This window comes from Sciurus carolinensis, chromosome 1 (genome assembly GCF_902686445.1).
Source record: "Sciurus carolinensis chromosome 1, mSciCar1.2, whole genome shotgun sequence".
Classification (NCBI taxonomy): Eukaryota; Metazoa; Chordata; class Mammalia; order Rodentia; family Sciuridae; genus Sciurus; species Sciurus carolinensis.
In genome coordinates this window covers 120,310,904-120,336,000 of record NC_062213.1, presented here as the reverse complement: position 1 = coordinate 120,336,000, position 25,097 = coordinate 120,310,904, and the positions used below count along the sequence as shown (strand labels likewise).

Genomic DNA, 25,097 nt, shown 5'->3' with positions numbered 1-25,097 from the left:
CCAGGTCCTCATCTCTTCTTCCCCTAAGACCAGGGAAATTTCTTTGTGTCTCCTCTTCTTTAATTCCTATTCATTCCCCCAATGAACTGCAATCAAACTTGGACCTCAACAATACCTTCTTCCACCTGTCCTGGTGGAGGCCATTCACAATTTCCTAATGATTACTCCAAGAGCCCATTGCTACCCTTACCCTGTTTAACCTTTGTGAACCACATGACTGCCATCTACTTCCCGCCTCTCTCTGAACAGGAGAGGCTGAATCAATGGCCCCACTCTTCTTTGCCTCCCTGCACTCACGCCCATTTGTAGTGCTCTATTAAGCACTGAACACATGATTTGTTTTGGTCAACAAATTTGAAGCAGCAGAGCTTGGAAAAACAATGGGCTTGTACATTTCTGCTTTCTTTTTCATCCCTGCCAGTGTTGAGGCCATTTATAGTTGAGCATGCTGGGGATCAGAGAGATGTGAAAGACAAATGATTCATCCCTGGAGGCCATTCCATACCAGCCAGTCTCTCACCCACCTATGAGCTGACTGCAGATGTGAGAACACTGCTGAGGTCAGCAGACCCACTTGCTCTCCTGTAGACTCATGTGATTCAATAAACAGCTGTTTTTGAAACAAATTAAATTTTGGGGTAGTTTGCTGAATAGCAACTGAAACCAGTTACTTGGCTTCTAAGTGACTTTTTCCTGTTCTATCTCCACTCACCCTCAATTGTCTTTGACAAATCGACTTCTACCCATCCCTGGGTAACCTTTCACCACCTTTTAATTCACAAAATTTGGGTGATGTCATCCACCTGTTTCCACTGCCTTGTCTCTACAGATGACTCCCTATAGCTATCACAGAGTTCAGATGCTCTCCTTCATTTACAGACATCTACTACATCTCATTTCCATAGAGCATCCATTTACTTGTCAGGGTGGTTGCTCAAGGAGAATGGTTTCTGTCTCATGAGTCTCAGTGTCCAGCAAAGAGACAACAAAGTAAACACTGACAATACATTGAGATATATACATTACAAGGAGAAAGAAAAGTGTATTTAACTCAAACAGTGACAGCTACAGATGCTTCTAGAGGAGTTTATATCTGAATACAATTTGGTATTTAGGATGTGCAGGCATGGTCAAGAGAGGGGGGGGCACTTGAGAAGAAATTTTGTATTCCACCAACTAGGCATAACTTACTATGACTAAAACAAGCAGCAACCATGAGAGAGAAGACTGGAGAGGTAGGCAGCAGGAACTTACAGTATTTGTATGTCACAAGAAGTCTGGAAACTATCCTAAAAGTGAAGGACAATCACTGAAAAGAATCAGGAACTAATAAAATAATTTGGTTTATGAAGATCAGTCTTTGTGTAGCAAGAAAGTAGAAATATCAGTATGCACTTTCAAATAAACAGACCAGGCCAGAAACTTAGCTTTACCACTGGTTAGCTATGTTTCCTTTACAGGTTTCTCAATCTTTTGGGGCCCTAAATTTTTTAAAAAAGAAAATGAGGTCAGTAATATTTACATGTCAGTATTATATGTAATAGGATTAATCCTATTACTCTGAGGATTAAGAGATACTACATATGGCATGCTTTCTACAGGGCCTACCACATGGTAGCTACTTCATACTGGTCATTAATGTGAGCTACACTATGAGTTGTTGAAGGTCAGCAGATGGTTTGATTTCACTGTATACTGACCCCAAGACCTAGCACTAGAAATGATTCTTAGGAGCCTCCACATAAGCTTGTTGAAGAAATGAAAATAAACACATGCCAGCAATATGCAAAATCAATAACAAATCTCATTTTAGTTCAAATCAGACTTTTCTGTGATCCTTTCAGAACTAAAAGCTTTGCTTAACTGGCAGGACAACCCCCGACCCCCAACCCTGTCCCCAGGTTCAGAGAGATAAGCAGATAAGAATATGACTCACAATTTCAGTTTTATAAGTTCTCATGCAACGAATAGTATGCCTGCATATTATTCTAACTATATGAAGTGGTGAGAAGTAATATTTTTATTCAAATCTTAACACATTGCATCTCTGCAGAGCAAAATGTCAATGTCCTACTCAAACATGTCTGAAACAAATGAAATCTAACCTTTAAGAAAAAGGGCATAAAGGAGAGCTTAATTCCACGAGCTGAAGCAACAGGTTTTAATTCTTCTCGTAGTTTAACCAGTTCAGTAAGGTCAACCTCATCACAATAGCCAAAGTGGGGTATCTTCAGGGCTGCAGACATGGTCTTAACCATTGCCTTTTGAAAGCCTGGAAAACATTCAATTATTACCTATAAATCTGACATAGTATTATTCTTCAGAAATTAACAGTATATACCATTTGAAGTGTTTTCTGGAAAAGCTATTAAAAATTATATGCTGCATTTGAACTTTCCCTTTTCTAAGAACTAAAAACATCATATTATAAACATGCATCTATTGAAGTAGCTTCCTCCTAAGTAAATGTACTGTTGCTATATATTTCTGTTATGGCTTTACCTTTTACAGGTTCTGTTATGTCTTTGCCTGTGAATACTGGAAGCCTTGATATGGGTACGGGAACAGTCCTGTCTTTTGGTTTTGGTGGAGGTGGTATAATTTCAGCTTTGGGTGAAGGAGGTAATATAGCTCCTGTCTGCTTTTCCAAATAGTTGAGAATATCTTCTTTAAGTATTCTGCCATCTCTTCCTGAGCCAACAACTTCACTCAACTTAATCTAAAAAAAACAATATATTTTCATGTTAAAAATACAACTAGTTGAAAAAAAAAATCTACCATCAAAGTTTAAAAATGGAATTTTATCAACCAAAGGTAAAACTACATCTCTGCCCAATAAATTAGTGCAAGGAAATAACATTTTCATCATCTTAATAGATACACTACATCTACCCTACATAAGTAGTCACTTGTTAATTTTGTAACACTGTTCATCTGCCCATGTAGTTTTGAGGTATCTCTATAAAGAATCCATAGCTATTCATGAAAACTTACATTTTAAACAGTCAACTATTTTTAAATTTCACCCATAATTTTATTTTATTTATTCATTTAGGCATTAGGGATTGGGTCCAGGAGTACTCTACCACTGAGCTATATTTCCAGGCCTCTTTGCATTTCTCTTTATTTTTGAAATTTTAAAACAGGGTCTCACTGAGTTGCTCAGGCTGACCCCAAGCTTGCAATCCTCCTTTCTCATACTCCTGAGTTGTTGGGACCATTGGCATGCACTATCACACTAAGCTCTTTCCTAATTCTTTCTTGATTTTTTCTGTTCTTAGAGACTACATAGGAGGGAGATCTGAGAATTTAAATAAGAATGCACACTATAACAAATTTAGACTAATATTTCTGATGTTGATTATCAGTTAAACATATAATAGCTTAAATAATCATATAGAAGTTTTCTCAAATTATTTTTCTGATGATTGCTTTGGAAAGATTAGTACAAAACATTTAATTCTATTTAAATAAAAATAAACACAAGTTTGGATGATATCCTCACACAGAGGGTATATTAATTTCTTAAGAGTCACACCTGGGGCTGGGGCTGGGGCTCCGCTCAGTGGTAGAGTGCTTGCCTAGCATGTGTGAGGCACTGGGTTCTATCCTTAGCACCACATAATAAATAAAATAAAGGTATCATGTCCATCTACGACAAAAAATATTTAAAAAATAAAAGAGTCATACCTTATTTCCTTTGTATAGTGCATCTCTAAAAGATTACTTTTAAAAAAATTTGTTCTAATTAGTTATATATGAAAATAGAAAATAGAATGCATTTTGACACATCATACATAAATGAAGTAAACTTCTCATTCTTCGGGTTGTGTATGGTATAGAATTACACAGGTCATGTAATCATATATGCACAGAGGGTAAAAATGTCCAATTCATTCTACTATCACTCCTACCCACATCCCCCTCCCCTCCCTCCACTCCCCTCTGTCTAACCCAAAATATCTCTATTTAGAAGATGAATTTAAAAAAATAAAAAACTTTATCATGTTAAACACAAACTTTATAACAAATGAACTCAATTTCAATGAAAATTTTTAAGGAATTTCAAACAACTCTAAATGTCATTGATATTTAATTTTAAATTTAATTCATAGTTATTCAAATTGCAAGAAAAAAAGTGACTTGGGATAATAAACTCCATCATTTAATTTCTAGTAGTCATACAAATATGTTATACATATCTTTAAGAAATGGTAAAGGAAAATGAAACCATGTATTTCTTCTTCAGGTGATCTTTCTATACATTTAAGAAAAAATTGGTAAAATGTTTTATAACTTTTAAAGCAATAAAATCATTATTTCATCTGATCCCTTAACAACCTAGTATGTCATATTAAAATTTCTATTTTCTATTATGCTAAATGGTCTTCATATTTGAGTTTACTTGACGATTTCATAAAATTTCATCAAGGGTATATAACATAATTTACATAAACGTTTCCTTGATTTTGAACACATATGTACTTTGTAATCTTTGTCTATATAAAATACAAAGAAGAAGATATCCCAGATTATTTCTTGGGATAGTTCCCCAAAGGCAGGATAACTGGCTGAATGGATAAGAACATCTTAATGATCCTATTACACATTCCCAAAACAGTTTTTGTTTTTTCCCACTGCAACTTAACTACTTTTCTCAAGAACAGACAAACTAGTCTGCATTGTGGGCCACAGTGGAAAGAATTCAGGCTTTGGAACAAGACAGAATTGAGTTCCAATCCCTGGTTTACCTATTTACTTCATCTTAGACAATCAACCTCCCTGAACTTTCTCATCAGCAACATAGGGATAATTAAAATCACCCTGCAGGGTTGTTCAATTATCAGAGATAATGTGTGTTCAGTGTCTGGCATGTATGTGCTCAGTAATTACAGCAGTGATTGTTGAGACAGTATTTGAAGACTGAGGACATTGGTTTTGAAATGAAATTGATTCACTGTTAAATTCTGGCCTTACTGATGCATTAGCGAGGTGAATTTAGACTAGTTACTTTAAAAATCTATAAGTCTTAGGATAGCTCTTTATTTTACAGGGTTAAATGAGATAATGTATAAATACTTATGGGCTTCCTTATACTCTCCATTTGCTCAATAACTGTGCTGTAGTTTGGATTTGGAATGTCACCAAAAGGCCCATGTCTTAAAGGTGTGGTCCTCAGTTTTGGAAGATGGTAGAAACTTTGAAGTGGGGTTTAGTGGAAGGTCTTCTAGTTGTTGGGGATATGCCTTAGAGGGGACTGTGGAACGTGGTCTCTCTTTCAATTCTCAGTCATGAGGTGAATGGATTTCCTCTACTGTATATCCTACCATGATGTATTATGCTGCAACAGGTCCAAAAGAATGGGGCCAATTCATCATGACGTGGAAACTGTGAGCCAAAATAAAACTTTCCTCTTTATAAGTTGATTATCTTGGGCATTTTGTTATAGCAATGGAAAGCTGACTAATACAGATTGGCAAAGGGAATACAAATGGTTTGCCCCCTTTCCTCAAAGCAGTACAGTTCTGTGATTCTCCCCATCTTTCTTGGATCAGAGCCAATCCTTGCTACTACATCTCTGCTTGGACCATTTCCCCTCTCTTCCCTTTCCCATTCTGCTTTGTAAGTTTTTCCCATCCCTTTGTAAGTTTTTACTCGTTTAATACATCAATCACAGGCATCCAAATTCCTACTTCAAGTTGTGTTTCTAGGTCAGCTGACATAAGATACTATTATTTGTAAGTGCTCTGTTATTAGGCTCCAAGAAAGAATAAAACCACACTGCTCATTTAGTGTTAAACAATAAATTCATAATCCCTTTTCACCTCTCTCAAGTGCTATTATGCCACTATCACTTTTTAATAACAGACATTTTCATCTTTTTTTTTTTTTTCGTACTAGAGACTTAACCCAGGGGTTCTTAACCACTGAACCACACTCACAGCCCTTTTTATTTTTTATTTTGAGACAGGGTCTCAGTAAATTGCTGAAGCTGGCCTTGAACTCATGATCCTCCTGCCTCTGTCTCCCAAGCAGTTGGGATTACAGATGTTCACTGCCACGCCCTGCCATTTTCATCTTTTTGTTAATCCCAATATAAGCCATTTCATCATGCAATAACTGGCCACTTTTTCATAGATACATATGTATACATTTGTGAAGTTTCAGAACTGGGTATCAAGAGAACTCACATTGTTTTCCATTGCCAGGCGGCGAACTGCAGGGGTTGCCAGTGTTTTCTGGCCCTTTATCTCCTGGTGTATGTGTTCATCATGGGACACAGCAGGAGTTTCAACAACATCTTCTTCTGAATCTAGTAACAAAAACTTTTTTAAAAAGCTTAGTGGCCTCTAATATCTAAAACTCCAAGTTCATAGTCAAAATGCATAATAGTTGGGCTATTTTAGAGTGGGAAAATATGCAACTATGCCAATGATAGGCATAGAATGGGAGGTATGTGATAATACCTGGTATTGTTTTAAATACTAGTCCCTGGTGTATACTTCCCTTCTGTTAAAATTATATAGCAGTTATAAGTTACATGAATGTTATATGGACAGTTTCTTCTATAAGTTTTAAAATATGTTGTGTTTTAAATATTTTCCTAATAAAATTTTCATTTATATTTATAGATAATATAAAATAAGAATCAAATATGAGGTGAATTTTATGAAAGATCCTATAAAATCTATGACCATCTTAAAAACTTTCCTAAGATGATAAAGCATTTAAAATTTTGTTCTGCTATGAATATGTCTTAAGGGTAATGCTAATTTGGAAGTTCTATTTTTTAACTGTAGAGTCCTTATTTTAAAACTGTCAAGCTATTAGTGTGTATTGTTTGGAAGTAAAAAGGAAAAATGTTTTTGAGAGCACTGCATTGTCAAAGTTTGTGGAGGAAACCAAGTACACATTGCAGAATCTGTTCAAATTGGTAAATTAAAGGCTTAATTTCTGAAAATCAACAGGCTTGCTTTGACATTTAATTTTAAGCAAATGAAAAATTTGCTTTTATTCCTCTCAACTACAATTCATTAACCCAGAGGAGTTCTAACTTCCCTGAAGATGAGAAAGGGAAGAAACAAAAAAAATTCTGTTAAGCATATATTATGTGTCAAATACCACACTATATGTACATATCCTAACTTACTTTTCAACTATGTAAGACTGATAATTATTTGCATTTTATAGATTAAAAAAATGAGGCTTGAAGAAGAAATGAATCGGCCCATGGTCACATACCTAATAAATGGAAGAGCTGAAACTCAGTCCTAGGGCTGACTCAATTTGTGCTGTTTCCATTAGTTCATGGCCCTAGTACATTTCCTCTCTGGTCAAAGTAGCTGGAATACAACCCCTATAATTTAAGGCATAATTTTTTCAGCTTTCAGAATTTCTGTATATCCTCTATATCTGGTAAAGTTACTGGAGAGACTAGTAAGATAGATTAGCATTAGGGACTAAGGTTGAAAAGAAAATCAGGGATTATAATTACAGGAACTCCAAACTAACTTGGATGACACATATTTCCTGAAATAAGAGAAATGTATAAATACCTAAATATATCATATAGCAAAGTTATTATATATTTTTTCAAAAGATCTAGTAATTTTACTGCTATTCACCTTTCTGGAAAACATTTTGTGATAACATAACACCATATAATATTGCCTTTTAGAATAACATGGGTATAAGTAAGTGAGAAGTAACTCATGTATTTGTAATAGTCATGTAGTTATTGGAGTAAACCTCTAATTAATAAAATAGGATCTTACTACATAGCACTTCAAATAATTTCCATAGTGTTTTTACACATATTTTCTCCTTTGATATCACAAAAATGCTGAGAAAATTAATCTCAGGAAAGAGATTGAGAGATTTCTCAATTTTACCAATGTAGAACAGACTCTAAGATGGAGTCAAAACTAACTTGAAATTTTATCACTTTCCTGAGTTGATGAAATTCTAATGGTTCTAGCATTACACTATAATATGTTAGATTTAATCTTGTTTTTGGTATTGGGAATTGATCCTGAGACACTTTACCATTGAATATTACATTCCTGGTCCCTTTAAAAAAAAAATTTTTTTTTTTTTTTTGAGTCAGGGTCTCTCTAAATTGATGAAGGTCTTGCTAAATTGCTGAGGCTGGCCTCAAACTTATGATCCTCCTACCTCAGTCTCCCATGTCACTGAACATGTGCTACAATGTTCAGTAAAATGGCTTTATTTCTTTATCCTGGGTTGTTTCACAGGAAATGATAAAAGAGTAGGAGCAAAATATTTTACAAATTATAAAATGATTCTGAAAAAGGTGATGATTATTATTATTGTTTAGGTTACACTGTAACTTGGATATTGCTTCCAGACTTTTGCATTATACTAGTAAAACATCTTTATCTTAGCACTTGCTGATGGAATGCTGGCTTAGGAGTCCCACCACAAAACTTATTGCTCCTCCAGTCTCTGATATGGAAGTAATTTCTAGCCAGGTGGGATGGGGCACACATGTAATTGCAGCTATTTGGGAGGCTGAGGCAGGAGGATCACTTGAGTCACAAGTTCTAGACTAGCCTAAGCAATGTAGAAAGACCCTGTCTCAAAAAGGCTATTTCCTAGATGATGTAACTTTTGTGACTTCTAAGGTAAGGAGTTAAGTATCTGCCACCAATGTAACTACCTACTGTTTTAGTTTTCCACCGTAACTTTATCTTAATGAATGACCTTTTGTAACAGCATTCCCTGCTTATAAGTTCCACAGGTGCTGATGCTATTGAATGATGGTTTCTTACTTTCATTCTGGTTTTACTTCTTTTTTCTTCTACCTCTCCTGAAGAAGTCTGTGTTTCATAACCATCACCAAAGAGAATGCTTTTACATATGAGTGTTGCTATTATTTGGGTGTGTTTTGAGTGTCCCCCAAAAGTCACTGAAACAGGAAGCTGGGTGTCCAGGGTGGCAGTATTGTGAGGTACTGCTGAAACTTTAAGAGGTTTAACAGTCTGCAGATGTAGCACAGTAGAGGATCTACTTGGCATTTGTAAAGCTGTAGGTTTGATTCCCAGCACCATACACAGAAAAAGAGGGTCTTAGGTCATTGGGGGCATGCTCTCAGAGGACAGTTCTTGTGCAATCCTTTGATTTCTCTCTGTTCCTGATTTGAGATATGACATTTTGCTCTTAGACATAGCATGTCTGCCATGATGAACTGCCATCTGTGGCCCTCACCAGAGGCTAAACCAATGGTGCTGCCCAATCTTGGACTTTAACCCTTCAAAACTTTAAGTAAACTTCCTTTCCTTTAGTAATTGCCTGAGTCAGGTATTTTCTTATAATGGTGAAATGCACACTAATACAAGTGGTAAAAAGAACTATCCCATTATGTTAATATTTGTATACTCCAAATTTTGTTCTTAGTGACTAGTGTTTAGGACCTGAATCTTTAATTCTTGAGAGTTTGTATGCTTTTTGAACACAAAGATTTTCAGAAGGCAGATTCCTAATAAATGAAATCTTACTGATCATTGATTTTAACATGGTAACTGATCAAAAGAAAATCATGCATCACCAAGAACCTTTTTTATTTTCTTAATTTTGTCTTCTAACCCCTTAACCCAGATCTTGTAAATTGGTAAACTTGTAAGCTGTCCCACTAATAACTGGACCAAATGACAAAAAGACAGCAGTAATCAATTTGGTAAAACAAATGAACACATTTACGGTACCTTTTAAAGCTTCTGTTTCTATGTCCACTAATGGCTTTCCCACATAGGCGATATCATCTAGATTATAATAGAGTTTTTTAATGACTCCATCATAACGACTAGTAATGGTTACAGAAGCTTTATCACTTTGAACTTCACAGATGCTATCAAACTGAGACACTGTATCTCCTTCTTTGACGTACCTAAAAGAAAAAGACATGAGATACTTTTACATGGACAATCCTAATTAGAGATCATCCTCACCATTAAATGCCATGACAAATTGCATAAGTATCCATTTAGCCTAGCAGTTATTCCCAGTGCACCAAGGAATGTTTCCAAAAAGAAGATGATAGCTTCCAGAGTCTCTAGGATATACCTCCAAGAAATACTAAAGTTTTAAAAACCACTATCCAAAAATTTAATTAAACTTTCAGGTTTTCTACCTGACCTATTTCTTGGGAAAATAAGTTTTAAAAATGCATATTTAAAGTGAAATTTCTCTTAACTATCTTATATTATAGGTTAAGCATTCTAATCTGAAAAATCTAAAATCTGAACATTTTAAGAGCTGATATGCCTCTTGAAAAGTTTCCGATTTTGCTCCTTTTGGATTTTGGATTTTCAGACCAAGGATGTTCAACTGGTAAAGTCTGCAAATATTCCAATATATAAAAAACTCAAACATCTGAACTAATTTTTGTATCAAGCATTTTGCATAAAGGATACTACTAAACTTATATTAGTCTTTTTAAAACTTTAAGTAATGCTTATTATTTCTAGAACTAAGTAAAAAAAATCATTGTCTTCAATATACATTTTTTGTAGTTTTGTGAATTAATTAGTCAATTAATTAATGTTTGAGACAATAATCTCACTATGTTGCCCAAGCTGGGCCCCACCTCATGATTCTCCAGCCTCAGCCACCCATGTACCACCATGTGCTTGGCTTAGTTTTATGCATTGCAAGTATGATTTTTCTTAGTTTTCCTTTCTAGAATTATTTTAGCCTGTTCTTGTACACCAGTCTATTAATTATTTTTTGTATTTAACGAGGTTCATTAAACATTCTTAGCGAGCAGAACAAGAACGTGTCCAAACCTGAAATGCTACATATAAATTCTAACACAATTCTTGATGTATCTAGCTCATTTTTGGCTACCATCAATTCTTCAAGATAATGATTAATTCATTCTTTTTTTTTTTTCTTCCTGGGACAGTTTATTGAGGGGATAGGGCTCAGTCCTTCTTGGCAGCTGCCTTCCTCATGGTGGCCAGGACGTTGCTCAGCTCCCCTCGCTTCCTCTTGGCACAGATGTGTGTCCCAACCCTTTTCTTGATGACCTTGAGAGCCCATTTGTCCTTGGAGACTTTGAGCAGCTCCATGGCACAATGCTCATAGGGGGCAAAGCCATACACCTCCCAGATCATGTCCTGCACAAACCTGATGTGCTTGGTGAGGCGCCCGGGCGGCGGCTGTGCCTGGGTTGCTCACGTTCTTGGTCACCTTGTGGCCTCTGTTGAGGCCCACAGCCATGGGGTAGCATAGAGCCATGGCTGAGGCTCAGCAATAGCTGCTGGGTCGGAAGGGCCGGTGCCACATGGAACTCTGGGATATCTGATTAATTTATTCTTTTTTATTTTTTTTGCGGTGCTGGGGATTGAACTTAAGGCCTTGTGCTTGTGAGGCAAGCACTCTACCAACTGAGCTATATCCCCAGCCCCGAATAATTCATTCTTAATGCCTGTCTTCATGTCTTAATCAGTTTTCAATCCTTTGGTAGAACATCAACCATGACATAGACACTAAATTTTTTTTTTCCTTGTACCAGGTATTAAACCCAGAGGCACTTAACCACTGAGCCACATTCCCAGCCTTTTTTTTGTATTTTATTTAGAAACAAGGTCTCACTGAGTTGCTTAGTGCCTCACTGTTGCTGAGGCTGTAATCCCGAGCCACTGGGATTACAAGTGTGTACTGTTGCACCCGGCCAGAGACACTAATTTTAAAAGCACATGCAGATAATTTTTATTTCCAGAATGGCAGAGTAACAACTTCCAAAAATCTGCTCCTCCAAATAAACAAGTATACTGACAAAAATCTGTAATCTTTAAAAATCAACTTTTCAAAATTCTGGAAATTAAAAAAAAAAAAAAAAAAGGCTTACAAAAACTGAGAAGTATTTATTTAGGAAAAATGACTGATTCTCATTAAAAACAGTGAGGTCTATGTCACTTAAACTTGCCCTATTCTTATCCTCCTTTCCCTATCACTGGTAGCCTTGAAAATTAGCAACTTCACAGACAAGGTTTGGAGTTCCATAAAATACTATACCTCCAAAAAAACTGTCACTATTTGACTTGTCTGGCAGCTACCTGGAAATGTTTCACACACAATTCAAGAGTTCCCTTTGCTAGGAAAGTCTATCCTTGGAGTGTTTGCTGAAAACCATCAGCAAAGGTTTAAAATCTCAGCTGGTTAAAGGAATGATAGAAGCTGGGACTAAAGGTTGGCCAAAGATCTTACAAGGAAGATCTGGGGAATGAGATGTCCACAGGAGGTTTTGTAAATCTCTGACATATTCCAAGGGATCTGGACAGCCATGAAATGTGTAGGGCAGTGTGCATGATCAATAATAGACCTGAGAGAACCCTAATCTAGCACCTCAGGTTGATCCTGAGGTCCTGTGTGGACAAGAAATAAAGGCTAAGAAAATGTAAAATGCTAGAGGACTGAAGGCATGCACCACCTCCTTGGCAAAGGGATGAAGACTTACTGGTTCTAGATACTTAAGCAAATCACTTTCTAATGATTAGTTATTCACCAAGTTAACTGAGTACTCTTCCTTTAATTATTTACTTCTTTCCTCCTTCCTCATAATCATCACATTCTATACTATCACTTCTGTTTTCTCCCCATCCACCATTTGAAATTATAAACCTTTTGGCGAACTTGCTGAGCTCAGATGTACAGTGTGTGCTTAGCACGCTCTTGATCCCTGGGTTTAGTCCCCAACACCAGAAAAACAACAATAACAAAACCCCCAAACCTTCCTGTACATAATCCTTTGCAGATTTTAAAGGATATAATTTTAAACGTAGCATCCTTTGATCCTTTCAATAACTGCTGTGAGTAGGCACAGCCAGTATTATTACTTCATTTTACAGGCAGACAGGTACTCAGAACAAGTGAGTCACAGGTAAGATAGCTAAGGGGTTTCAAAGTTAGGCTCTTCTGATAATTTCGAGTTTGTTGCTCATCTCACAATCTCATAATACCACTAAAGACAAAAAACATAAGGATGGTTTCTATTATTATAGTTCTAATTTACAAAGTGCTAAAAATACAGGAAAAGAAGTTCAGTTGGCTGAATTAGATCCTTAAAAAGGATCTTTAACAGTGTAAAACTATATGGGAAAAATCTATTTACTCATCCTAACTGCTATTTCTAAAAACCGTTAAAAAATTTAGGTCAGAACTCAAAGGTGGTACGGTTTTGGTGTTGGTTTGTTTTCTGGTGTTAGATGTTGAACTCAGGCCTCCTGCATGCTAAGCACATGTTCTATCACTGTGCTACCCACCAGCTCACCACCCTCCCCACATTATACCTGGGGTGCTTCTTTTCCAGAGGATCAAAGAAAGAAAAAGTATAGAGGGGACTAAGGTAGACAACAACTTTTTACTTTTTTTTTTTTAAGTTGTTGATGGACCTTTATTTTTTATTTATTTATATGCAGTGCTGCTGAGAATCAAACCCAGCACCTCACACATGCTAGGCAAGCATTCTACCACTGAGCCACAACCCCAGCCCCCAGTTTTTTACTTTTTTAAAAGGCCTTTCAAAAAAAAAAAAGACTTTTAGTAAAATATTTTAAACTTTTCTGAACATATAGACAAATTGTTTCAGGTAATGGTGAGATTCTTGCTGAAGTCATTTTCAGTATAGTAAAGAAAACTTCAACTACAAGGTAATTTTTTAAATAGTTAGATGGAAATTATAAATTTATACATGTAAATACTTTTATTTATTTGCTTACTTACTTGGGACTACTACAGATTGAAACCAGGGATATTCTAACACTGAACTATATCTCCAACCCTTTTTAATTTTTTTTTTTAATAATTATCTTTTTAAATAACTTTATTTATTTTTATGTGTTACTGAGGATCACTTAGCCACAACCCCAGCCCCCTTTCACTTTTTGACATAGGTTTTCACTAAGTTGCTCAGGCTACCTTGAACCTGTGATCTTCCTGCCTCTGCACCCCATGTAGCTGGAATTACAAAGTATTTGCCACCATGCCTGGTCATATTAAATCCTCTTAAAAAATACATTCCTGGGCGGGGGATGTAGTTCAGTGGTGGAGTGCTTTCCCTGAGTGAGGGAGTTTCTGGGTTTAATCTCCAGCATTGCCAAAAAAAAAAAAAAAAAAAAAAAAATCCAAAAGAAGACCATATGGTCTTATATAAATTTAGAAGTTAATTCCTCTTAGTCAGGCACAGTGGCACACACCTGTAAACCCAGAGACTCAGAAGGCTGAGGCAAGAGAATCACCAAGTTCAAAGCCAGTTTCATCAACATAGTGAGACCCAGTCTCAAAATGCAAAATAAGAAGGACTGGGGATGTAACTCAGTGGTTAAGTGCCCCTGGGTTCAATCCCTTGTAAACTTCCCCTCCCCCACCCAGAAAAGGAGGGAATAACCATTAATTAATCACAACAAATAAAATGTCTTGATGTATGATAAATTCTGTCACCAGCATATTGTCAACACAAAGTAATTCTACCTTATTAATTCTTAAAGGCATTATATGTTACATAAAGAAGTTTCTCAGTTTACATTGATTCCTATTTATTTGTACTCAAATGAGTTTTACATTTACTTAGATTTCTTTTCAGATTAACTTACCATTCTTTAACAGTTACTTCTCTAATCCCTTCTCCAATGTCTGAGAGTTTGAACTGAACAACTTGTCCATGTAGAGCTTTAAAGAAAAAAGAAATGATCTTATTAAATACGTACTTATTACCCATAGATGCTTTTTACATCTAGAATTAGAAAATATCTTCAGAGGCAGAAACTATTCTATTTTACAGACAGAAAAACAGTATTTATAATTTTTAAAAGCATGAACCATTATTCATAATCATTAAAGATTAAACTAAGCTATCCATGACACAGACATCCTGACACTGCCACAGAACCTACATTTTTCTAAATTCCAAAATAATGTTCTTTTACAGGGCTATGGGGAGTCTTACTAACAAATTAGTGAGGATTTTTGTTGTTTTGTTCTTTTCCTTGTTCTGGGGATTAAAACCAGGAGTGTTTAACCACTGACTATATTCCCAACCTTTTTTTTTACTTTTTATTTTAAGACAGGTTCTTGCTAAGTTGTTTAGGGCCTCACTAATTTGCTGAGGCTGTCTACAAACTTGCAATCTTCCTGCCTCAGGCTGTAACTGTTGGCATTACAGGCATGCACTACCATGCCCAGCCAAATTAGTGAGATTATGAAATAATAGTAATGAACAGACAAAGGAACAGATACAAAGAGAGACCCAGCTGGATTTCCTTGTTTTATGTTATGAAGCTATAACAACCACTACTGGCCTGCTCCATATCTCTTTTGACTTCATGTAACTATTCTCAGTCTTTATGACTAAAAATCAGGCACTTCATGGAAAATTCTTATTTTTCAAATTATGCTGCACCAACTTATTCCCTAAGATTTCTCTTTCCTCTTAATATTTTCTATTCCCTTTTTAATCCCCCCATTTTTTTTTTTTTTTTTTTTGATACTGTGGATTGAACCCAAGGGTGCTTAACCACTGAGCCACACCCCTAGTTTTTTTTTATTTTGAGATAGGGTTTTGCTAAGTTGCTTGGGGTCTCACTAAATTGCTGCAGCTGGCTTTGAACTTGTAATCCTCTTGTGTCAATCTCCCAAACTGCTGGTATTACAGGCATGTGCTACCATGTCGGACCTTAAAATCCATTTCTGATATGATATGGAGGTTTGGGTATCTCTTATTTCCTCTCTAATGGAGGGCCATCTCACAGTCTGCTGCTTCTTTTAAACAAACGTGGGCATAAAGTATCAAAAACCTTAAAAGATAAATACACATCTTTAAATCAATAAATGATTCCATTTTTAAGACTTTTCCCCCTAAAGAAATAATTAGAAAGGTATACAAGATTTGCACTCCAGAACGGTTAGTACAGAGTTAACTGGAAATCAATCTTCCAAAAAATGAAGAGTAAATACACCATGGCACTTCTTACAAAGCAATATATTGTAAGGAACAGCAAGAACATAGAAATATGATACTGCATGGCATGGTTAAGGAATAACAAATAGTCCTTTACAGCTTAAGATGGAACATGTGGCAAGAAATCAGCTCAGACACAGAAATGCTTTGTGGGCCATGCTAAGATGTTGTGTTAAAACTTTATCTTGAAGGTCATCATGAGTCAGTAGTAATTTACACTGTCATAACTTCTTTGAAACTGCTCACATCAAGAGATAGAGTCTCAAAAAAAAAAAAAAAAAAAAAAGAGGTACTCTCTCATGCCTTCTTAAATCTATGTTGGTCCCTGACTTAGTTTGACTAATACAGTGTAGCAGAAGTGAAGTTCTGCAAGATCAGGAAACTAGATCTCATGGGTCCTCACAGCTTCTGCCTTCTACATTTTGGAATAATGTCCTAAGGTCCCTATGCAAAGAAGCTGATGTAGATTACTGGAGAATGAGGCTCTGTGGAGGAGAAATGAGATGCTCAATTGCCATGCATATGAGTAAGACCCTCTTGGACCCCCACATTAGTGAAACCAGCAGAGGAACCAACCCAAAGAATCCTGAGGAATAATCAATCACTATTGCTCTAAGTCACTAAGTTCCAGGGTGATTTGTTTATTCAGCAATAATTAACTGATACAGAGTTCCATTTATAATATCAGACATGTGACTTTATGTTTATCACTTCAGAAAAAGCACCTTTGGCTGTAGCATGGTAGATGGGGTTGGGAGAGGCAAAACAGAGGCAAAATAAGGCAGGGAAAGCAGGAGCTTATATTTTTCAAAGTTGCCTAAAAGGAAAACATTTAAGAAACAGGAAAGATGTAAAATTGGTAGGTTTATGGGCATGGTGGTGCACACCTAATCCTAGCAACTCGGGAGGATGAGGTAGGAGGATTGCAAATTTTAGGCCAGTCTTAGCAAGTCAGCAAGACCCTGTCTCAAAAAATAAAAAGGGCTGGAGATGTAGTTCAGTGGTAGAGCACCCCTGTGTACAATCCCAAGTACCAGAAAAATCAAAATAAAACTGGTAGGCTTGGGTGAGAGTTGATGTGAAACAACTGTCAGGATGACTATAAATTTCCAACTTAACTATTTATTGAGTTAGGGAATGCAGGAAGAAAAAATTTGTAGAAGACTGAATTTGGGGAATTTGAGTTATACATGGGATCCTGGAATAGAGATCTTCAGTCAGCAAATTGGTGAGATGTCTTAACTACAGCTTCAGATTCCAAAATGTTCAATGAGTACAGGTGGGAGTTGAAGGCATGAGTATAGATTGAGTGTAAGAAGGATGGGCTCCGGTGAAAAACTGAAATTAAAGAGAGGAGCAGAGGAAGAGGCCCTGTAAAAGAGAATGTGCAGCTGGGCGTGTGGCACAGCAGCTCTGGCTACTCAAGAAGTCAGAGCAGCCTAAGTTGAGATCAAGAGTTTGATATCAACCAAGCCTCCTGGTTGTGACCCAGAAACCAAGTGCATGAATAACCCTAAGGAATAGAGATGAGCATCTTCAAGACACTGCACTCCTGATTCAGGGATCAAAGGACTGTGCCACCACTTCCAACCTCCTAGAGCTTTCTTCGTGGAAGAAGTATCCCATAAGATGCAGCAGCAGTTTTTCCTGAAGCCTCTTGTCTGTGTCCCAGAAACAAAGTGGTGACTTTGCTTTTCTTTCAGCAAAAATGGTCATTTCATGAGCATAAATTTTGTATAAAGGCAAAGACCAAACTTCCAGCCAGATGAAACATTTTTCTTTCAAATTTTCCAGGATTTTTTAAAAAAGGATAGAGCTTTAGTGAAATTTTTACAAATCAGCAATAGGCATGGCTTCCCTATAACCAGCAGCAATAAGCAATACAATAGCAATACTGTTTCTCCTTGCTTCAGCTTTTTTTCCCCCCTTTTATGTCTTGCCTAGAGCAGCTCAAAGGCAAAGACGAGGCTGTAGGTGCTTCAGGGCTTTCCTTGTTCTCTAATACTGTTGGGAGAAATCCTAAGTCTTGGCTAGCAGCTGTGAATGTCTCAAGTCTGTAAGGAAAACCTTCACATATTCATACCAGTCAGTAATACTTACAGAGAGGAGCATTCCACTCTGGGCACTTAGGAAAGTGAACAACTATCCCCAAGTTTATCTAGTGTTACCAAGGGAACCTGTATTGGGGCCTAGTGCTCTGATCCCCTGTGGCACATTGTGATTGGGTTAAAAGTCTATAAAATGTATGGTTTCTCCTGCTGTAAACGAGTTTGCAGGTTGCTTGCCACAAGCCTGCATTTACCCAACTCGCGGGGCCTGGTCTATGGCTCCGTTGGCTCTTACCTGCGCCTGAGCTAGCCTGGCACACACCCCTACAAATACACTCCACTGTGTGTTCCCTCACATGGTCCCATTGGACAAAGGAGGTTGTCAGTGATGAGTGTCAGAAGACTGTGATGGCCCGCCTGGACACTGATGCTCACTAGCATGTGAGGACTAACAAGATTTCTACAGAAGACTTTCCTTTGCCCCTTAATATGATATAAATTGTGTGAAATCATTCTCTTTTACTCACCCTGTAATGTCATTTCTAGTGTATTAACACTGATGTTCAATGCAAGGCCTCTGTAATTTACCATCACCCATGCTTGACTTTTAATCTTTGAATGCAAAATAAAGATGGTATAAGAAGGCAAAAAAAAAAAAAAAAAAAAGAGTTTGATATCAGCCTACACAACATAACAAGACCCATCTCAAAAGGAAAAAAGAGAGAATGAGTATGAAGAGAAAATAGGTAACAAATTCTTTACATATTTGAATTTATTTAATCCATCCAAGTATAAGAATCTTTGTTTAGTTTATGAATATGTCCCAGTTTACTGGTATGTCCACCTAGAACAGTGCCTTGGCACACAGTAGGTGATCAACAATACCTGTTGTAGAATAACTGAATTCCCACAATGAATTAAATACTCCAATCACTCCCATTTTCCAGATGATGAAATTAAGAAAAATTACATAATTTGTTATAAGTTACATAGTTAGTAACCAAGAAATGTAGGAATGCAAAGCTCAAGACAAGCGTTTAGAGGCTGGAGTGGGACGTTGGACTTTCTATTTGAATGACTTCTGCTTTCTCTGGGAAGTAATGAAAAATGATCAACTTTAAAAAACAAATCTTTTTTTAGGTACCAGGGATTGAATTCAGGGGCACTTGACCACTAAGCCACATTCCCCAGGCCTTTTTTTTTTCTTTTTCTTTTTTTTTTTTTTTAAGAGACAGGGTCTCACTGAGTTGCTTAGCACTTCACTTTTGCGGAGGCTGGCTTTGAACTTGTGATCCTTCTGCCTCAGCCTCTGGAGCCAATGGGATTACAGGGTGTCCATAAGCCACCATGCTGGCTTAAAAAAACAGAAATTTTGGCTGGGCAATTAGCTCATTATTAAAGTACTTGCCTAGTATGTGTAAGGTTCTGGGTTTAACCCCTAGTACTATTAAAAGAAAAAAAGAAAAATATATATATATGTATGAACAAAAAAAGTGGTGAAGGTTTACATGCCTTGTATGTCTCACATGCCTTATATGTCCTGGTATAAGATGACATATAAAAGGCATGGAAGAGTGGGGTCTGCCTGGAATTCCCATATTTTTCACTGCTACCATACTGAGGTTCAATTTAACTATCAAAAGCTTAATTCTATAACAAAAGTCAGGGGTTCTTTATCAGGGTTATCAATAGAACATCAGAAAAAAGTTCTTGTGCCCTTGCCAAATCTAATATTTAAGTCCTTAATTTCTTTACAGAAGGTGGAAAAAGTTGGGGGAAAGGAAGGTAAATGTTAAAAGTCAGGGGACAGGGCTGGGGAGATAGCTCAGTTGGTAGAGTGCTTGCCTTACAAGCATAAGGCCCTGAGTTCGATCCCCAGCACCGCCAAAAAAAAAAAAAAAAAAAAAAAGTCAGGGGACTTTCTATTTAGGAGTATGTCATGCAGGTTTCATCACACCATGATATGACAAGACATGGCCTGACAGATTAAGGGTTTGGTCAAAAGAACAATATTACAGTGTATATAAAAGACACAAAGATACTTCTATTAAAAGATGCCTTGGTCAAGATAGCTTGATTGAGAAGATCAGTCAATACTAACTATTGCACTTAGATGAGTCAGATGATAAAGAAATCAATGGCCCAATACAAACCAATCCCAAAATTAGGAAGATACAAGCATTAAGTAAAGTATGGGGGTGAAGAAAGAAAAAAGAAAATGAATAGATGTGGGGATAGCCAGGCTAGAAATATGGTCAACTCTTTTTTACTATGGTAAATCTTCAATTACTAAAAAAGAAAAGAAAAAAAATGCTGGTAAGTTTTTTAACATTATTTTGTATGTAAGCTGTATTGCAATCATACTTACCAACAGTTGTTTTCAGCAATTGATGTGGATGACTATACTTGAATGAAGGATAACCGAAGAAACACACACATTTGGGCTTCAAAACATGAACATTACTATATGTTTGAAAATAGCGAACACAAATCTACAAATGAGAAAACAACAACAAAAAAGTGTTTATTAATTATCTTATGGCTTATCTCTTAAAGTATATATTGAATTTCAATTCTATTTAAAAAAGTAGAACCGTCATTATCATGATTTACATATGAAATCATCTAAGCAGAAACCAGAAAATTAGCAACAGGGACAATAAAGTTTATAAGAAATTGTTCTTTTCTTTTCTTTTTTTTTTTTCATACTGGAGATTGAAATTAGGGACACAACCTAACCACTGTGCCACGTACACCTCAGTCCTTTTTTGTATTTTATTTAGAGTCAGGGTTTCACTGAGTTGCTCAGGCCCTCACTAAATTGCTGAGACTGGCTTTGAACTTGTGATCCTTCTGCCTCAACATTCTGAGCTGCTGGGATTACAGGTGTGCACCACCACGCCCAGCAAGAGTGGTTATATTCTTAGGTACTTTTGTTCAAAGAATCAAAAGAACTCAAAACTCTAGCATAATAGATAGTATAATGTTTATTATAACATAATTTTAAATTTGTGTGTGTGTATGTGTGTGTGTGTGTGTGTGTGTGTATGTATGTGCGCACATGCGGCGCTACTGGGGATTTAACTTGCATGCTTAACCACTGCACTACATTCCCAGACTTATTTTGAGACAGGGTCTCACTAAGTTGCTCAGGGTCTCGCTAAGTTGCTGAGGATGGTCTTGAACTTGAGATCCTCCTGCCTCAGCCTCCCGAATCACTGGGATTACACACACACACACACACACACACAAAGGCATTGTGCTGTGTGTGTGTGTTTTATTTTTATTTTTTTATTTTTTTGCGGTGCTGGGGATCGAACCCAGGGCCTTGTGATGTGTGTGTTTTAGTACTGGGGAATGAACTCAGGGACACTTCACCACTGACTACTTCACCAGTCCTTTCTATTTTTTTATTTTGAGTCAGGGTTTCTTTAAGTTGCTGAGGCTGGACTTGAACCTAAGTTTTTATAATAAGAAGTTATAGGCAATCAAGTATTGTTTATAGAGATATGTAGCTTTTTTTTTTTTTCCAGATTAGCCTAATGTGGAAAGGTTTCTTGAAGAAAGATTTAAGTGGTTCTTGCATAATAATTATAGATAATAAGACAGCAGAAGGGCAATTTTATGGCACAGGAAACAATACAAACAAAGGGAATGCAGCAGCAATTTGCCTAGCATGTCTGGTGGGGCAGTAAGTAGTTTGATCAAATTCATAAAAAGAAAGCAGAGGATAGCTCAAGGACCAAATTGTCGGTAATTGTAAATGTCAGGATAAAGAGTCTGAATTTATACAGCATGGGCTACTGAAGAAAAAGGATTTGGGAATTAATCTAATAATTGTTTCTTAAATAGCTTACAACAGGTAAAGCCTGGAGAGAAGGGAAGAAGCCAAGAAACTATTACAGCACCTAAGACATGAAACAAGAGACTCCTGACTGAAGTGATTAATAGTGGAAAAAAGAAAAATGCAACAAAAGTGCAACAGGCATTATGTGATTTGCACGAATATGCAAAGAAGCCTAAGGCTGGGGATGTAGCTTAGTGGTAGAGCACTTTCTAGTATGCAAGAGATCCCGAGTTCTATCACCAGCACCATAAAAATACCAAAAAAAATTTGTGAAGTTGCTGAATAGATGGATCAAAAGGCAACAGAAAAAAGGGAAAAAATTATTTTTCGAGCTAGAGAAGGCATTTCCCCCCACTAGAGTATAGGAGTAAATTAAGTATAAGGCTTTAAATGTCCAATTTAAAAGGACATGCCTTCAAAGTCAATGAATGACTGAGATTCAAGGAATTTGGAGGAAGGTGACAACCAGACACAACATGTTATCCTGAACCAGAATTTGTTTAAATTTAATATAAAGCTCATAAATGACACAATAGGCAAAATTGAGGCTAGCAGTGCTACATCAACATCAATTTCTTGGTAATTATGTTGAGGTGACATTGGAAATGTACATTAAATCATTTCAAAGCAAAAGAATGATAGACTGGTAGATAGAGGGGGTAAAGAGAGAGAAGGAAAGGGAGAAAGAAAACAATTCATCAGCAGCCAGGGAACCAGGCAGAGGGGTTTATGAATGTTCCTGGTTTTATTCTTGAGACTTTTCTGAAACTCTGTAAAATGAGAAGTTAAACATATTTGGCGAAACAGATTGAACAAGCCTGATCATAGCTGAAGCTGAGAGATGAACTTATTCAAATCATTGCATTATCTTCTTCACTTTGGCACGTGTTTGAAATGTTTCACAGTAACATGTTTTTAAAGCAAAAACAATATATTATTATTCCCTATCCTGAAAAAGAAAAGTAAAAGGGCATGTTTATTGAGCTTACCAGTTTGTTTAAGGCAATTATTTTTATTATTATTATTTTTTGGAGCTGGGAATTGAACCCAGGGCCTTGTGCATGGTAGGCGAGCACTCTACCAACTAAGCCATATCCCCAGCTCCTCTTTTTTATTATTTTAAATGCTTATATTAGTGCATTCTAGTTATATATAATAGTTGGGTTCATTCTGACGTCAGCATACATGCATGGAATTTAGTTTGTTCCATTTCAGTCCCCAGAGAAAGCAATTCTTAATTCACCTATCAACAATACTTAAATACATCTAATTCTGTGGAGACTATTTGTCCCAATTTGCCTGAGGCAATCCAGTTTACACCTAGTAACTCAAGGTAATTATTAATAATTCCAAGTCTACAACCAGAATACAAAAACAAAGGGAGATGAAAAGGTTTAGCAGATTAACATAGTAAGGAAATAAGTAATAACACTTCAACAGGCAATTGTTGAGCATACCCAAAGACATTACGCTGGACTATGAAATTCAAAGCTATATAGGACACAGTAAGTAGTCCCTAAGTTCAAGTTACTTTTTCTTTTACACAGGAAGCACACACCACAGAAAAATCCAATAAGACATGACCAAGTTAACTAAGAGTCAAAGGCATGATGTCCTAGGGAAGTGTGAAACATGACATCTGCATCTGGATAATTATGGGTGATAAGAGCTCTTGCTGCTTATAACTTTTTATAAAACATTAAAAAAAAAAAAACTGTTCTTTACTGGGACCTTCAAGAAATACTTATGAGCATCTACAATATGCCAGGCACCTTCCCTTATGGAATTTATAGTAGAGTGAAAGATGAAGACAAACAGCTAATAAATAACACAATACTATAATGGGGAAATTAGAGTATGTTAAAGAAACCTAAAGGAAGGGAACCTAGTTGGAGAAAGTTATGTTGAAGCAAGACCTGAGGAATGTGTAGGAGTAACCCAGGAGATGAAGGGTGTTGCAGATAAGGCTGCGGGGATTAAGGCAAGAGTCTTTGTAAATCAGAGGAAATACATGTACAAAGGTCTGGAACTGAGTGTGTTCAATTAACTCAAGTAGTTTAATAGAGTTCTAGTGCAGCTTAGTGTGCACTAAGGTAGGGGAAGTGTCAGAGTTTGGATGGGCAGTTTTTCTGGATTCTGTTTTGTTTCGTTTTTGGTACAGGGGATTAAACTTGGAGGTGATTAACCATTGAGTCAGATCCCTAGCTCTTTTTAGTTTTTATTTTGATACAGGGTCTTACTAAGTTGCTGAGACAAGTCTCCATCTTTTTATCCTCCTGCTTCAGCCTCCAGAGTCCCTGGGATCACAAATGTGTGCCACTGTGCCACCAAGGGGATGATAGATTTTTAATAAGGAATGAAGCCTCAGCGACATGAAAGGTCCAGATCATACATTTCTTCAATCATCTGAATTGTGGACATTTTGTTAAGGACAAAATATTAAGAAAGAAAATAACATTATCAAATATGTGCCTTACTTGATAAGATCATCCTGGCTACACTATGGAGAACAGATAGGAATTGCACAGATCAGAGGCAGAAGGTCCAGTTAGGAAGGACCAAGACACCTGCAGTTAAGGTTGGGCAGCAGAGAATAGTGACCAGATTTCTTCAGAGAGAGTTAAAGGTTACAATGAAGAGAAACAGGTTTGAGGGTTTCGTTTTACAACCTAAAGTTTGATGTGTCTGAGATATTATGGCACATGTGAGATGATAAAGGCTAGCTTTTCCAAGCTCTCTTGAGCTAACATGGCCACATAACACTGTTCTAGTCAGTAGACCTGGTACCAGTTCTTCCTTCTTCCTGTCTTGAATACTGAGTAAGAAGTTGTATGCTGGGTACACCTGTAATTCCAGCTACTGCACAGGCTGAGGCAAGAAGATTGTAAGTTAGAGGCCAGCCTCAGCGACTTAGTAAGACCCTGTTTCAAATAAAAATTTAAAAAGGGCTGGGGATGTATAATCAGTGGTAGAATGCCCCTGGATTCAATCCCCAGTACTGGGGTGAGTAGGGAGCAGAGGCAGTGGGCAGGACTGTAGCAGTTCTCTTGTGACCCTGAAGGAAGGTCAAATGAACTGCTGAAATGACAACTCTGCTGATGATAGACCACTTTATCAATGTCAGCTGTCATCTAATTTGGGGATGTTCTATATGCTCAGATATTTAATTTCCTACTTGTTGGTTGGGTTTTTATTATCTGCACTTGATAAACACTGACAGACG

General features: G+C 36.8%; 2 protein-coding genes across 3 annotated transcripts in view; both read right to left on the bottom strand.

Annotated features, from left to right (window-relative positions):
* Dbt (dihydrolipoamide branched chain transacylase E2) overlaps nt 1-25,097 on the bottom strand; it is a 49,257-nt gene that overhangs the window by 6,851 nt on the left and 17,309 nt on the right. For both annotated transcript variants that reach the window (XM_047548334.1, XM_047548326.1), the window contains exons 2-7: nt 20,396-20,519; nt 14,616-14,691; nt 9,726-9,907; nt 6,192-6,313; nt 2,503-2,719; nt 2,106-2,272 (exon numbers count right to left, since the gene is read on the bottom strand). In XM_047548334.1, the coding sequence (XP_047404290.1) occupies nt 2,106-2,272; nt 2,503-2,719; nt 6,192-6,203 (396 nt within the window). In that variant the 5' untranslated portion in view covers nt 6,204-6,313; nt 9,726-9,907; nt 14,616-14,691; nt 20,396-20,519. The remainder of the gene's footprint in view (nt 1-2,105; nt 2,273-2,502; nt 2,720-6,191; nt 6,314-9,725; nt 9,908-14,615; nt 14,692-20,395; nt 20,520-25,097) is intronic.
* Nucleotides 10,944-11,259, bottom strand: LOC124982122 (60S ribosomal protein L36-like). The gene is given in 3 exon segments (XM_047548379.1): nt 10,944-11,173; nt 11,176-11,193; nt 11,196-11,259. Coding segments are annotated over 3 exon segments (312 nt in total).